At 40.6% G+C, this 13,671-nt stretch overlaps 2 protein-coding genes across 5 annotated transcripts in view; one reads left to right on the top strand and one right to left on the bottom strand.

The window, feature by feature from the left end:
- The window catches only part of ABCE1 (ATP binding cassette subfamily E member 1), a 32,714-nt gene extending 31,324 nt beyond the window's left edge, over nt 1-1,390 (bottom strand). Inside the window, exon 1 of the mRNA XM_012453991.3 lies at nt 1,283-1,390. The gene's annotated coding sequence lies outside the window, so the exon portion shown is untranslated. The remainder of the gene's footprint in view (nt 1-1,282) is intronic.
- Nucleotides 1,391-1,493: 103 nt separating this feature from the next.
- ANAPC10 (anaphase promoting complex subunit 10) overlaps nt 1,494-13,671 on the top strand; it is a 213,718-nt gene continuing 201,540 nt past the window's right edge. For 3 of the 4 annotated variants that reach the window (XR_010345367.1, XR_010345366.1, XR_010345368.1), the window contains exons 1-2: nt 1,494-1,617; nt 3,661-3,788. Coding sequence is in view for 1 of the 4 variants with exons in the window: in XM_064383841.1 (XP_064239911.1) it covers nt 3,674-3,788 (115 nt within the window). In the remaining 3 variants the exon portion in view is untranslated. The remainder of the gene's footprint in view (nt 1,618-3,660; nt 3,789-13,671) is intronic. The other variant, XM_064383841.1, reaches the window with a different exon arrangement.

The following is a 13,671-nucleotide window of genomic DNA, read 5'->3' on the forward strand; positions in this document are numbered from 1 at the left end:
TTAGACTTATAAAACACGTATAAGTGAGGAGTGGTACACGGCTCTCATTTCAGAGTTTTAAGACATTTAGAAGGAACTCTAAATATTGTTTTCTCCCCCTCCCTCCCAACTGTTAAATGCTCTTCTTAAAAAAAAAAACAAAAAAAAAAAACCCTCCCTTTTTTAAAATAGGGGAGAACTAAGTTAAAAAAAAAACAAAAACAACTCACAAACCCCAAACACCTTCTGGTTAAAATACAAGTTCTGAGCCTTTGGTTACGCTAACAAAGCATTATTGTCAGGTGTCTGAATATAATGAATATTCTTCGAATACGGGATAAACTACTGCAACATAAATGCCACTATCATAAATGATTAGTTAGCAGTCCTGTTGGGAAAGAGTACAAAAATAAAACATGTTATTTGGACAGTTCTTTCTCTTACAGATTTTACCATCAAAAAAGAGAAAATAAGCTTATGTAGTTACTGGGAGGTGGAAATTCGGCTTTGGCTGTCATTCATTCACAATAAGTATTAAATGTCTACAATGTACGAAGCCCTGAAAAGATAATAAAGGTATTCTGAGTAAAGACACCAACCTTGATTTCAATGAGTATAAGATACAATAAAGGGAAAAACAAATAAGGGGAGAAAGTGCCGGGTGCTATAAAAGCGTACCAAAAAAGCGATAGGATTTTAAGTGGGAAATTACTGGGGATAACCCCAGTCATGGCTGCGTACACACTGTTCTGAGAAAAGCAGAGCGACATGTGGGCATCATTTCTATAAAGCCTGGGAGTGGACAGGAGTATTCGATTTCATGGCGGCAAGATGCCATGACTCATTCACTCACCAAAACGTGGAAGCCACGACTTCCCACAAGCAAATACGCGCATGTGACAATATATCCATTTTAGTGTGCTGGGGGAGTGTGGGGGTACTAGAGGGTGCTGCTAAGTTCTAAGGGTGCTCTCCTCTCCAGCAGGTTTGGCTCCAGGGCAGGAGTGAGGTAAAGAGGGAGTGGAGACTACGGCATCTAGGTCCATTCTCGAAGTCCCGGCGGGCGTGGCAGGCAACAGCGGGGACAGCCAGGTCCGCTGGAGGGGAAGACCGAGGCGCCCCCAAGCTCTCGGCGTCGCCCGCGCTCCGGCAGTTCCAGCTGTCCCGCAGGAGCCGCTGCCACGCGCTGCTACCGTCTCCGCCACCTGAGGCCTAACCAAAGGCTCTCGGAGAACGTCCCTACAGTCTTTCCAGCCTGGTAGATGGCAGCTAACAGCCAAACCTCTCTGGGCTATGCACGTACCTGGAGAAAACGATCCCCTTGCGGAGGGGAGCGCAGAGGCCAAATCAGCTCTTGCCTTCACTTTTCAGCCACACAGCGTGTTCTCACGGCCACCGGCCAAAATGGCGGTGCCCAGCCGCCACTCGCGCAAGCCATAGGATGTAGTGCGCGCGCGCGACAGAGAGCGTGAGGCGGAACCCTGGAGGTAGGTAGGGCGCGATGACGTCATTGTACTGCGACCCTTGTTCCTCGCCGCTGGGGAAGCCAGGCTGTCCTAGGAAGCTGAGTGGGAGTGGCACGTAGCTGCTGGAGGTCCTGAGAACCTGAGTTTCGGCCAGCAGCCAGGTCTGGAAACTGTAAGTGTGTTGGCTTTTCTCCGACGTGGAGCGTGGTCCTAGCGTAAACAGATGCATTCTCCTTCCCAGTTTCAATCTTTTTTTACGCTCGCGCTCTCCTCAAGGCCGGTGGGTCGGGAGTGGAGCCTTAGTCATTCTGGCACCCTAGAGGTATCAGTAGGACCAACAGAATCTGGTCCCGACACGGCTTGCTGTTGCGCGCTCTCCCGGGCCTCAGCTCCCTCTCAACTGTGTGGTCAGTTCAAGGCCGGGAATCCAATCTTCTCCGAACTCCGTATTTTATCCACTTGGTGGCGTCCAGTCCCAAGGCCGGCAGTTGAATTCCGCCCTGAAGTGGAGGTGGACATTCTTTCTTTGTTTTTTTAGATGAAAGGACATTCAGTTAGTAATAATGTTGCAAGTTGAATAGTCTCGTCCTAGATCTCACTTAACTTGCAGGCAAATGACAAATAACTAGTTCATGACTGAACCTATTCATCTGTTTATTCATTCAGTAAATTACCTATTGAGCATCTAAGCCTTAGGCCTTGCTAAAGTTTACAGTCCACTGTCTCTGCGGTTATTTAGTGAGTATCAGGTGCTTGTGTGCTGATTAGAGAACAACTTCGGATACATGGGAGGTATCAAGGAAAGGGTATGCAGAAGTATTGCACCTGTTTTGAATAGCAAGTATAATGTTCAGTAGCAGTAACTGCGCTACCAAAGCAGTTTTACATATTCTTCACGATCCAATATTGAAGTGTTTTTTAACATTTGCGTAGACTTACTAAAATTAACAAAAGATGTGAAAGATGAAGTCAACTTTTTTAGAATGGGCCAGTTACTTCAAAATCTTGAAGTCATTTTCCTGACTTTATCTTCTATGTTAAGACCATATGTAAATGGAACTTTTTAACATTTTTTCTTATTTTTGTTTTTTGGGGACAGAGTTTCGCTCTGTTACCCAGGCTGGAGTGCAGTGGCACGATTTCCGCTCACTGCAACCTCCGGCGCCCCCATCCCCCCACCCCCCCACCCCAGGTGGTCCTTCCGCCTCAGCCTCCCTGGGACTACAGGTGCGTGCTGCCACACCAGACTGATTTTTTTTTTTTTTTTTTTTTTTGTAGAAATAGGGTTTCACCATATTGGCCAGGCTGGTCTTGAACTACTGGGCTCAAGCAATCCACCTACATTTGCCTCCCAAACTGCTGGGATTACAGGTGTGAGCCACCAGGTTTCGTTTAAGGCCTGGCCTTAAATGAAACTTTTGACAGCTAGAGGGCATATATCTCTGTATCACTCAATGAATATTTAAAATGAGGATCTTGGTGGGGGACAGTGGGATCACACTTGTAATCCCAGCTACTTGGGAGGCTGAGGTGGAAGGATTGCATTGCTTGAAGCCAGGTGTTCAAGACCAGCCTGGGTAACATAGCTAGATCGTGTCTCTAAAAAAAATTGAATAAATAAAATGAGGATCAATGTTTACATATTCCTAGAATAAGAGTATTTCAATCTGACTTGTCTAGAGCTAAAAGTCATTTGAATTTTTAGTCATAGAAGTATAGAACTGCACAGCATTATATAATTAAAAATCATCAAGTGAACGTCTTTGACAGGAGAAGAAATAAAGCCCAGGCCTACTCAAAGTTTAGGCTAATTAAAGGAGATACTGAAGCCAAAACTTTGATTCTGTGGTCTTTTGACTACGATAGCTCGCTGCTTTGCATATCTGGTCATATGAAATAAAACCTGAATTCCTAAGATTTTTATTTATTTAAAAATAGAAATGGGGCCTTGCCATGTTGCCCAGGTTGGTCTTGAACTCTTGGGCTCACATGATCCTCTTGTCTCAGCCTCCCAAAGTGTTGGGATTACAGGTGTGAGCCACCATGCCCAGCACCTAAGAGTTAAATTACAGTGATTTAATTATATTAACTGCATCTGAGAATAAATTATTAATATCAGGGTATATGAACGCCATTAAATTTTTATTGGTAAAAACCTGTTGTAGAAAGATGCTAAGCTCCTGATATAATGTGTGCATTCTTTTTTTCCACATAGAATACTTTAAAAAATGACCACACCAAACAAGACACCTCCTGGTGCTGACCCTAAGCAGTTGGAAAGGACTGGAACAGTACGGGAAATTGGGTCACAAGCTGTTTGGTCACTCTCATCTTGCAAACCAGGTAAAAATGAAAAAGCCGTTGGAAATAGTCACTTGCAGTTTCCTTATACTGTCATCTCCCTATATCCCAGGGGATATGTTCCAGGACTCCCAGTGGATGCTTAAAACCATGGATAGCACCAAACTCTTTCTATATTAATACCATGTTTTTTCCTATACATAAATACCTGTGATAAAGTTTAATTTATAAATTAGGCACAGTAAGAGATTAACAATGATAGTAATAAAATAGATCAATTATAACAATAGAAGTAATAAGAAAGTAATAAAAGTTTTGTGAATGTGATCTCTCTCTCTCTCAAAATATTGTAATGTATCCACCCTTCCTCTTGTGATGATATGAGAGATAAAATGTCTATGTGATGAGAGGGAGTGAGGTGAATAATATAGGGGTTTTGATGTAGCGTTAGGCTACTATTAACCTTCTGACAATACTTCAGAAGGAGGAGCATCTGCTTCTGGTGATCCTGGATCATCAAGCCATAATGATGTTGATTAATTGGATGTCAGGAGCAGATGATGTTGATGACTAATGATCAGGTAGTATATACAGTTTGGTTATGCTGGACAAAGTGATGATTTATGTCTTGGGTGAGACGGAGCAGGATGGTGAGAAATTTCTTCACACTACTCAGAAGAGTGCACAATTTGAAACTTACCAATTGTTTATTTCTGGAATTTTCCATTTAATATTTTGAACCATGATTGACCAAAGGTAACTGAAACTACAGAAAGTGAAACTGCAGATAAAGATACTACTGTACACTGGTCTGATTTTAACATTCCTTTTGTTTAGATGCTTTATTTTAATTCCAATGCACTGGAATTTTTTTTTATCATATATCTCTGTCTAGTTTCTTTTTTCTTTTTTTTTTAAAAGAAAAAGGAAGAAAGAGAAATTAAAAAAAAAAAGAATGAAGAAGAGGAAGAAAAAGGAAGAGAAAGAGGGAGAGAGAATGGGAATATTGCTTTATTGCCCAGGCTAGAATGCAGTCTAAAAATGGGAATTGAAAACCTCTTTTATGCCAATAATTGTGCTTAACAATGGAGACAGAAAGGAATAAGGGAAGAAAACAACAAACAAGCAAGCAACCAATATTTCATTTAAACCTGTGAAATGCTATGCAATTATTGAGGAGTGATTTACTTGCAATTATGTAGTCACTTTTGGAATAGGTGTGATATGGTACTGATAAGAATGTATGTTTTGTGTATTTGAAGTGGCGAGTTCTATAAATGTTTATTGAGTTTACTTGTTCCGGGTCTGAATTCAAGTCCTGGATATCCTTGTTAATTTTCTATCTCGTTGATCAGTCTAATATTAACAATGTGATGTTACAGTCTCCCACTATTATTGTGTGGGAGGCTAAGTCTCTTTATAAGTCATTAAGAACTTGTCTTATGTATCTGGGTGCTCCCGTATTGGGTGCGTGTATATATAGATCGTTAGCTCTTCTTGTTGCATTGATCGTTTTACCATTATGTAATGTCCTTCTTTGCCTCTTTTGATCTTTGTTGCTTTAAGGTCTATTTTATCAGAGGTGAGAATTGCAACTCCTGCTTTTTTTTTTTTTGAGACGGAGTTTCGCTCTTGTTACCCAGGCTGGAGTGCAATGGCGCGATCTCGGCTCACCGCAACCTCCGCCTCCTGGGTTCAGGCAATTCTCCTGCCTCAGCCTCCTGAGTAGCTGGGATTACAGGCACGCGCCACTGTGCCGAGCTCATTTTTTGTATTTTTAGTAGAGACGGGGTTTCACCATTTTGACCAGGATGGTCTCGATCTCTTGACCTCGTGATCCACCTGCCTCGGCCTCCCAAAGTGCTGGGATTACAGGCTTGAGCCACCGCGCCCGGCCAACTCCTGCTTTTTATTTATTTATGTTTGCTCTCCGTTTGGTTGATAAATCTTCCTCTGTCCCTTTGAGTCTTTGTGTATCGTTGCATGTGAGATGGGTCTGGATACAGCATACCAATGGATTTTGGCTTTTTATCCAGTTAATAATATATATGAGTTTAATACTGCCATTTGATGCTAGCTGGATATATTTTTGGAAAGGCTGATACTGGTTGTTCGTTTATATGTGCAGTGCTTCTTTCAGAAGCTTCTGCAAAGCAGGCCTGGTGATGGTAAAATCTCTAAGTACTTGCTTGTTTGCAAAAGATTTCATTTTTCCTTTGCTTTTGAAGCTCAGTTTGGCTGGATATGAAATTCTGGGTTGAAAGTTCTTTTCTTTAAGGATGTTGAATATTGGCCCCCACTCTTTTCTGGCTTGTAGGGTTTCTGCTGAGAGATCTGCTGTAAGTCTGATGGGCTTCCCTTTGTGGGTAACCTGACCTTTCTCTCTAACTGCTCTTAGTATTTTCTCCTTCATTTCAACCCTAGTGAATCTGACGATTATGTGCCTTGGGGTTGGTCTTCTTGAGGAATACCTTTGTGGTGTTCTCTGTATTACCTGGAGTTGAATATTGTCCTGTCTTACTAGATTGGGAAAGTTTTCCTGAATAATCTCCTGAAGAGTATTTTCCAACTTGGATTCATTCTCTTCGTCACATTCAGGTACACCTATCAAACATAAATTAGGTCTTTTCACATAGTCCTGTATTTCTTGGAGACTTTGCTCATTCTTTTTTAATCCTTTTTTCTCTAATCTTGACTTCTCATTTTATTTCATTAAGTTGGTCTTCGAACTCTGATATCCTTTTTTCTGCTTGATCAATTCGACTGTTAAAACTTGTGCATTCTTCGCGAAGTTCTCGTGTTGTGTTTTTCAGCTCCATTAATTCATGTATATTCCTCTCCAAATTGTCTATTCTCATTAGCATTTTGTCAAACCTTTTTTCAAAGTTCTTAGTTTCTTTGCATTGGGTTAGAACAAGTTCTTTTAATTCACAGAAGTTTCTTATCATCCACCTTCTGAAGTCTACTTCTGTTAATGGAACGTACTCGTTCTCCATCAGGGCATGTTCCGTTGCTGATGAGGAACTGTGATCACCTGTAGAGGGAGAGGCATTCTGATTTTGGGTATTCTCAGCCTTTTTACGCTGGTTTCTTCCCATCATTGTAAATTTATCTACCTGTCGTCTTTGTGATTTCCGACTTTCAAATTAGGTTTCTGAGTGGACGTCGAACTTGTTGATTCCCAGCGCCGAAATCTGAGCAATCCACTGTGCCGGCCAAAACAGTGGTGTTAAGATTGATGGTGCTTTTCTGCCCGGGAATCGGCCAAAAGAGGACCCAGTCCCGCTCACTCTGCACCAAGAACTGCCACATTGAGGCACCAGCAAAACCACTGCGCCGGCCACAAGAGTCACGCTAGCTACCCGTGGGGCTCCTCCGCTGGGAATCTCCTGGTCCGTGAGCAACAAAAATTCGTCTGAAAGTGTGGCGTCCTCTCGTTCTCTGCACTTTCACTAGGAGCTACTATCCCGAGCTGCTAGTGGTCAGCCATCTTGGATCTCTCTCCTCTAGTTTTCTTTACTAATCCCTAGTTAGATTTAATTACATATGTCTTAAGGTCTTCTCTCTTTTCCTCCCCTATCTCTGCTATGATTCAGTTCTTAGTTAGCTTTTTTTTTTTTTGTCTATTTCTCTCAATTGGATAAGTGAATGCTAACATATACCAAAATACTTTCCTTTTATTTTTCGTTGGGACAGAATTCTTGAGTGGCAGTCCTTTTCTTTATGAATGCTTTTTCACTATCTTCTTTTGCCATGTTGTAGGTAAAAAGGCCTATGTCTGTCTCTTTTTTTTTTTTTCCTAAGTAACTTGTTTTTTTTCCTGGATGCATCTAAGATTTTTCTCTTTATTTTTGAGTTCATGACTTTTGCCAGGATATATTTTCTCACCCCCGTAACACATAATTTGGTAGGCAGTTTTCATCTGCAGACTCAAGTTTAGAGAAATGTCTTTAGCTTGAGGAACTTTATAATGTTATTCATTTAGTAGTCAGTCATCTTTTTTTTTTTTTTTTTTTTCAGAAACAAGCATTTGTGTTTATTAACCAAGGGGAGGAAAGTCAAAGCAGTGCAGACTCCTACCCAGCCCCCAACATCGTCAACCCACCTAGGCTTTTATTATTTACACGTTAAGACTCCTATAGCCATCCTCTCAACCAAGCCTCCTCTGTTTCCCCTCAAGGTTCCTTTCTTTCTCCTTTTATGAGCACTATATTGAGGTATAATTTATATACTATAAAACTCATCCTTTTTAGGTGTAGAGTTCTATGAGTTTTACAAACATGCCCAGTCATGTAAGCAGCATTATAATCAAATGTATAGCATTGTCATCATTCCACAAAGTTCCCTCATGTCTTCTGTGCCTTTCCAAGTCCCTGACAACTCTGATCTGTTTTGGGTCCCTTTGGTTTCACCTTTCCCAGAATGCCAATATAAATGTAACCATACTGTATGTAGCTTATTGGGTCTAACTTCTTTCATGTAGCATAATTCACTTGTGAGTTTTGCTGTCGCACATATCTGTAGTTTGTTCCTTTTTATTGTTGATTACTCTTCCACAATATGGGTATACCAGTTTGTTTATCCATTCACCAGATTTGTAGTAGCCAGCTTTCAAAATGGTCTCCAGGGTCTCCAGTTATCCTTGCCTTCTGGTATTCATGCCCTTCTGCAGACCCCTTCCAGACTGTGTCAGGATAGGTCTTTAGGACCAGTAGAATATGGCGATGGTATATGACTTTTGAGACTAGGTTGTAAAAGACATTCTGTCCATTATTTCTTCAATTATTTATTTTGCCCTATTTCTTCTCTATTATCTTTCTAGGAATCTGGGAATCCAAATATACATACACTAGACCATTTAGTTTTATCCCACAGCTTTTGGATACTTTATTTTTTTCACTTTTTTTTTAAATTTGTGTTTTAGTTTAGGTGTTTTTCATTGGCCTAGCTTCAAATCTGCTGCGTTTGCCTTTGGCTTTATTGAATCTACTGATGATTCTGCCTAAGAAATTTTTCATCTGTGATTTTATATTTTGTATTTGTAGCTCTTCCATTCGACTCTTAGAATTTTCATCTCTATTGAAATTTCTGTCTATTAACACATTTTATCTTTTTACCTTTCTAGGTTTTTTTTTTTTTTTTTTAAATGTTAGTCATAGTTATAGTTATTTAAAATTCCTGTCTGGTAGTTCCAACAAGTGGGGCATCTCTGGTCTATTCCTGTTTATGATAATTCTGGTTTTCTTTTCATTTGTCATTTTTTTCTGTTGGGTGCCAAATATTATGTGCAGATTAGTAGATACTGAGATAAATAGTATTTACACCTTGAAATGAGCACCTTTTTCTATTATTTGTCCTTTATTGTGGGATTTGCATTACTTGGGAATTGAGGAGAGTTTGGGTTTTGTTTTTGCTATGGTTACCTTCAGTGCCTCACAGGCTTCAAATTCCTCTAAAGATGCCCTGTGCTTATTGTGGGACCATCATGCCAGAGACACTTTCTTACTCCTGTTTTCCTGTGCTCCAGCACGCTTGTGCTTTAAGAGGGTGCCTCTCTCCATGCTCTTGCCCTACTTCCAGCCGTAGAATACTGTGTTTTGTTACTCAGTTCAAGGGATGAGATGCAGGGTAGTTCTCTGTTTTTCTTTCTTTTTTTGGTGGGAGGAGGACAGAGTTTCTCCATGTTGGTCAGGCTGGTCTCTAACTCCTGACCTCAGGTAATCTACCTGCCTCAGCCTCCCAAAGTGCTGGGATTACAGATGTGAGCCACCATGCCCAGCCAGTTCTCTCTTTTTCTAGTCCAGCAGCAATCTTAGGTAGGCCCTATGTGCCTGGCCTTGAGGGTGGGTCATTCTCAGCATTTTGGCTCCTCCTATTCATGACAGCCTTGTATCTGTGGCTGGTCTTTTGTAGAAGACAGTTTTCTCCCTCACTCTGAGAAAGGACTGTTGTTTGCCCCTCTCCCGGTTATACAGGGTTTTTTCTTTTACTCATCTTTCAGCAAGGATGGATGTGTATTTGTGTCCTTGGGTCAACAGGGTTGATTCTCCTCCTGCAGCAGCTTAAGTCCTTTGCTCTATGGGAGAGAAGGGTTTGGGAAGGAGGGTAGAACTTCTTACTTTTCTTCAGTGGTGATCAGTCCCCTCCTTTGTGACTTAGGCTCTTTAGTCTTTTGCCCTCTTCCAATCTTTATGTGCAAAGTGAGGGCCCTTGCAAAGTCTGAGAGTCAGTGTGAATTCACCTTGTGTTTGGGGCTCTCAGTGTTTCTGTACTATTATGCTGGCCTGCATTTGGTCTTTGGCAAATTATTAAAGTTATACTTGGTTTCTTCTTATGTTTTTATTTGTTCTCTGTTCCTTCCTCCTGTGCACTACTACAGTTGGGACAATCTGTAATCTTTTTTTTTCTTCTCAGAATGGGGGCTGCCCCATTCTTGGATTTCAGCCTGTCTGGTAGGAGTTTGTAGTTTATTCAGCTTTTTCTTGTTGTTTGGATGGAGGCGATTTTTTTAAATTTTAATTTTAAGTTCTGGGGTACATGTGTAGGATATGCAGGTTTGTGACATAGGTAAATGTGTGCCATGGTGGTTTGCTGCACCTATCAACTTATCACCTAGGTATTAAGCCAAATGCTCTCCCCCTCCACCCCATCCCCCTAAAAGGCCCCAGTGTGTGATGTTCCCCTCCCTGTGTCCATGTGTTACCATTGTTTAGCTCCCACTTATAAGGGAGAACAGGTGGTGTTTGGTTTTCTGTTCCTGTGTTAGTTTGCTGAGGATAATGGCTTCCAGCTCCATTCATGTCCCTGCAAAGGACATTATCTCATTTCTTTTTATGGCTGAATAGTATGCCACGTGTTTACACTGTTGGTGGAAATATATATTAGTTCAACCATTGTGGAAGACAGTGTGGTGAGTCGTCAAAGATATAGAACCAGAAATACCATTTGACTCAGCAATCCCATTACTGGGTATATATACCCAAAGGAATATAAATCATTCTGTTACAAAGATAAATGCACATGTATGTTCACGTGCAGCACTATTCACAATAGCAAAGATGTGGAATCAACCCAAAGACTCATCAATGATAGACTGAGTAAAGAAGATGTGGCATATATATACTATGGCATACTGTAGAGGTGATTTTTCCTCCCAGTTTTTTAAAAGCTTTTCCAACTTTTTTTTAGGTTGCTTTGGAATTCCTTAATATTCATTATCTCATCAAATATTCCTGTGAATATACTTAAATTGAATATCTTTCACCACTTGATCTAATAGTATAACTTTACTGGTGCCATATTGTGTCAGTAATGAGATATGAATCAGTGCTAGTTGAACTCCTTTGGTAAAGTTTGCCTTCTTTGGTAAACTAGCACTGATTCATATCTTAATTCTTTTTTTTTTGTTTTTAATGCTTAAAGGATATTTTCTCTGGATATACTATTACAGGGTAAAAATTGTTTCCTTCAGTACTTTAAATATGTCATGTTTCTCACTCCTGGCCTGTAAGGTTTCCACTGAAAAGTCTGCTACCAGACATGTTGGAGCTCCATTGTATGTTTTTTTTTTTTGAAAGAAAGAAAGAAAAAAAAGAATGAAGAAAAGGAAGAAAAAAGAAGAGAAAGAGAGAGAGAGAATGGGAGTATTGCTTTCTTGCCCAGGCTAGAATGCAGTTTAGTAATGGGTATTGAAAACCTCTTTTATACCAATAATTATACTTAATGATGACAGGAAGGAATAAGGGAAGAAAATAACAAACAAGCAGCCAACCAATATTTCATTTAAACCTATGAAATGCTATGCGATTACTGAGGAGTGAATTACTTCCAATTATGTAGACACTTTTGGACTAGGTGTGAGGTGGTTATGTATGTTTTGTGTATTTAAAGTGGAGAGTTCTATAAATGTTTAAGTTTACTTGTTCCGGATCTGAGTTCAAGTCCTGGATGTCCTTGTTAATTTTCTGTCTCGTTGATCTATAGAATCGTTAGCTCTTCTTGTTAGATTGATCTTTTTGCCATTATGTAATGTCCTTCTTTGCCTCTGTTGATCTTTATTGCTTTAAAGTCTACTTTATCAGAGGCGAGAATTGCATCTCCTGCTTTTTGTTTATTTGTTTATTTTTACTCTCTGTTTGGTTGGTAAATCTTCCTCCTTCTCTTTGTTTTGAGTCTTTGTGTATCGTTGCATGTGAGATGGATCTGGATGCAGCATACCGATGGGTTTTGGCTTTTTATCCAATTAGAATATATGTAAGTTTAATACTGGCATTTGATGCTAGCTGGTTGTTTTGCCCATTAGTTAGTGTAAATTTTTCATTGTGTTAATGCTGTTTGCTTTTTGATATATTTTTGGAAGGCTGATATTAGGTGTTCCTTTATATGTATAGTGCTTCTTTCAGAAGCTCTTGTAAAGCAGGCCTGGTGGTGGTGAGGTCTCTAAGTACTTGTTTGTTCGCAAAAGATATAATTTTTCCTTCGCTTATAAAGCTTAGTTTGGCTGGATGTGAAATTCTGGGTTGAAAGTTCTTTTCTTTAAGGATGTTAAATATTGGTCCCCACTCTTTTCTGGCTTGTAGGGTTTCTGCTGAGAGATCTGCTGTAAGTCTGATAGGTTTCCCTTTATGGGTAACCTGACCTTTCTCTCTGGCTGCCCTTAGTATTTTCTCCTTCATTTCATCCCTAATAAATCTGGTGATTATGTGCCTTGGGGTTGGTCTTCTTGAAGAATATCTTTGTGGTGTTCTCTGTATTACCTGGAGTTGAATATTACCCTGCCTTGCTAGGTTGGGAAAGCTTTCCTGAATGATATCCTGAAGAGTATTTTCCAACTTGGATTCATTCTCTTCGTCACATTCAGGTACCCCTATCAAACGTAAATTAGGTCTTTCACATAGTCCCATATTTCCTGGAGACTTTGCTCATTCCTTTTTATCCTTTTTTCTCCAATCTTGTCTTCTCGTATCATTTCACTGAGCTGGTCCTCGACTTCTGATATCCTTTCTTCTGCTTGATCAATTCGACTATTTAAACTTGTGCATACTTCGCGAAGTTCTCGTGTTGTGTTTTTCAGCTCCATCAATTCACTTATATTCCTCTCTAAATTGTCCATTCTCGTTAACATTTCATCAAACCTTTTTTCAAGGTTCTTAGTTTCTTTGCATTGGGTTAGAACAAGTTCTTTTAATTCACAGAAGTTTCTTATCACCCTCCTTGTGAAACCTGCTTCTGTTATTGGAACACACTCATTCTCCATTAAGCCTTGTTCCGTTACTGATGAGGAATTGCGATCCTCTGTAGAGGGAGAGACATTCTGATTTTGAGTATTCTCTGCCTTTTTAGGCTGGTTTCTTCCCTTCATTATATATTTATCCCTCTGTTGTCTTTGTAATTACCAACTTTCTAACTAGGTCTCTGAGCGGACGTCACTTGTTGATTCCCAGCACCAAAATCTGAGCAATCCACTGCGCCGGCCAAAACAGCGGTGTTAAGATTGATGGTGCTTTTCTGCCCGGGAATCTCTCTGCACCAAGAACTGCCGCGCTAAGGCGCCAGCAAAACCGCTGCGCCGGCCACAAGAGTCGCCCTGGCGACCCGTGGGGGTCCTCTGCTGGGAATCTCTTGGTCCATCAGCAACAGATATTCGTCTGAAAGTGTGGTGTCCTCTTGTTCTCTGCGCTTTCACTGGGAGCTACGAGCCCGAACTGCTAGTGATCAGCCATCTTGGATCTCTCTCCCCATCATATCTTATTTCTAACACAATATGGCACCAGTCACTGGTTTGAAGAGAGCAACACATGTCACCAGTTCACTGAAGATGCCCCACTGCTCTGACACCTTGGAGGTGCAGAAGAGAACAATAGTAATTGCTACTGGAAGAGTGGCAGGATCACTTAAAAATGTGTTGAGTATGAAATTCATGAAG

The sequence above is a fragment of the Aotus nancymaae genome, unplaced genomic scaffold (genome assembly GCF_030222135.1).
Source record: "Aotus nancymaae isolate 86718 unplaced genomic scaffold, 86718_ANA_hifiasm-v0.15.2.pri h1tg000033l, whole genome shotgun sequence".
Taxonomy (NCBI): Eukaryota; Metazoa; Chordata; class Mammalia; order Primates; family Aotidae; genus Aotus; species Aotus nancymaae.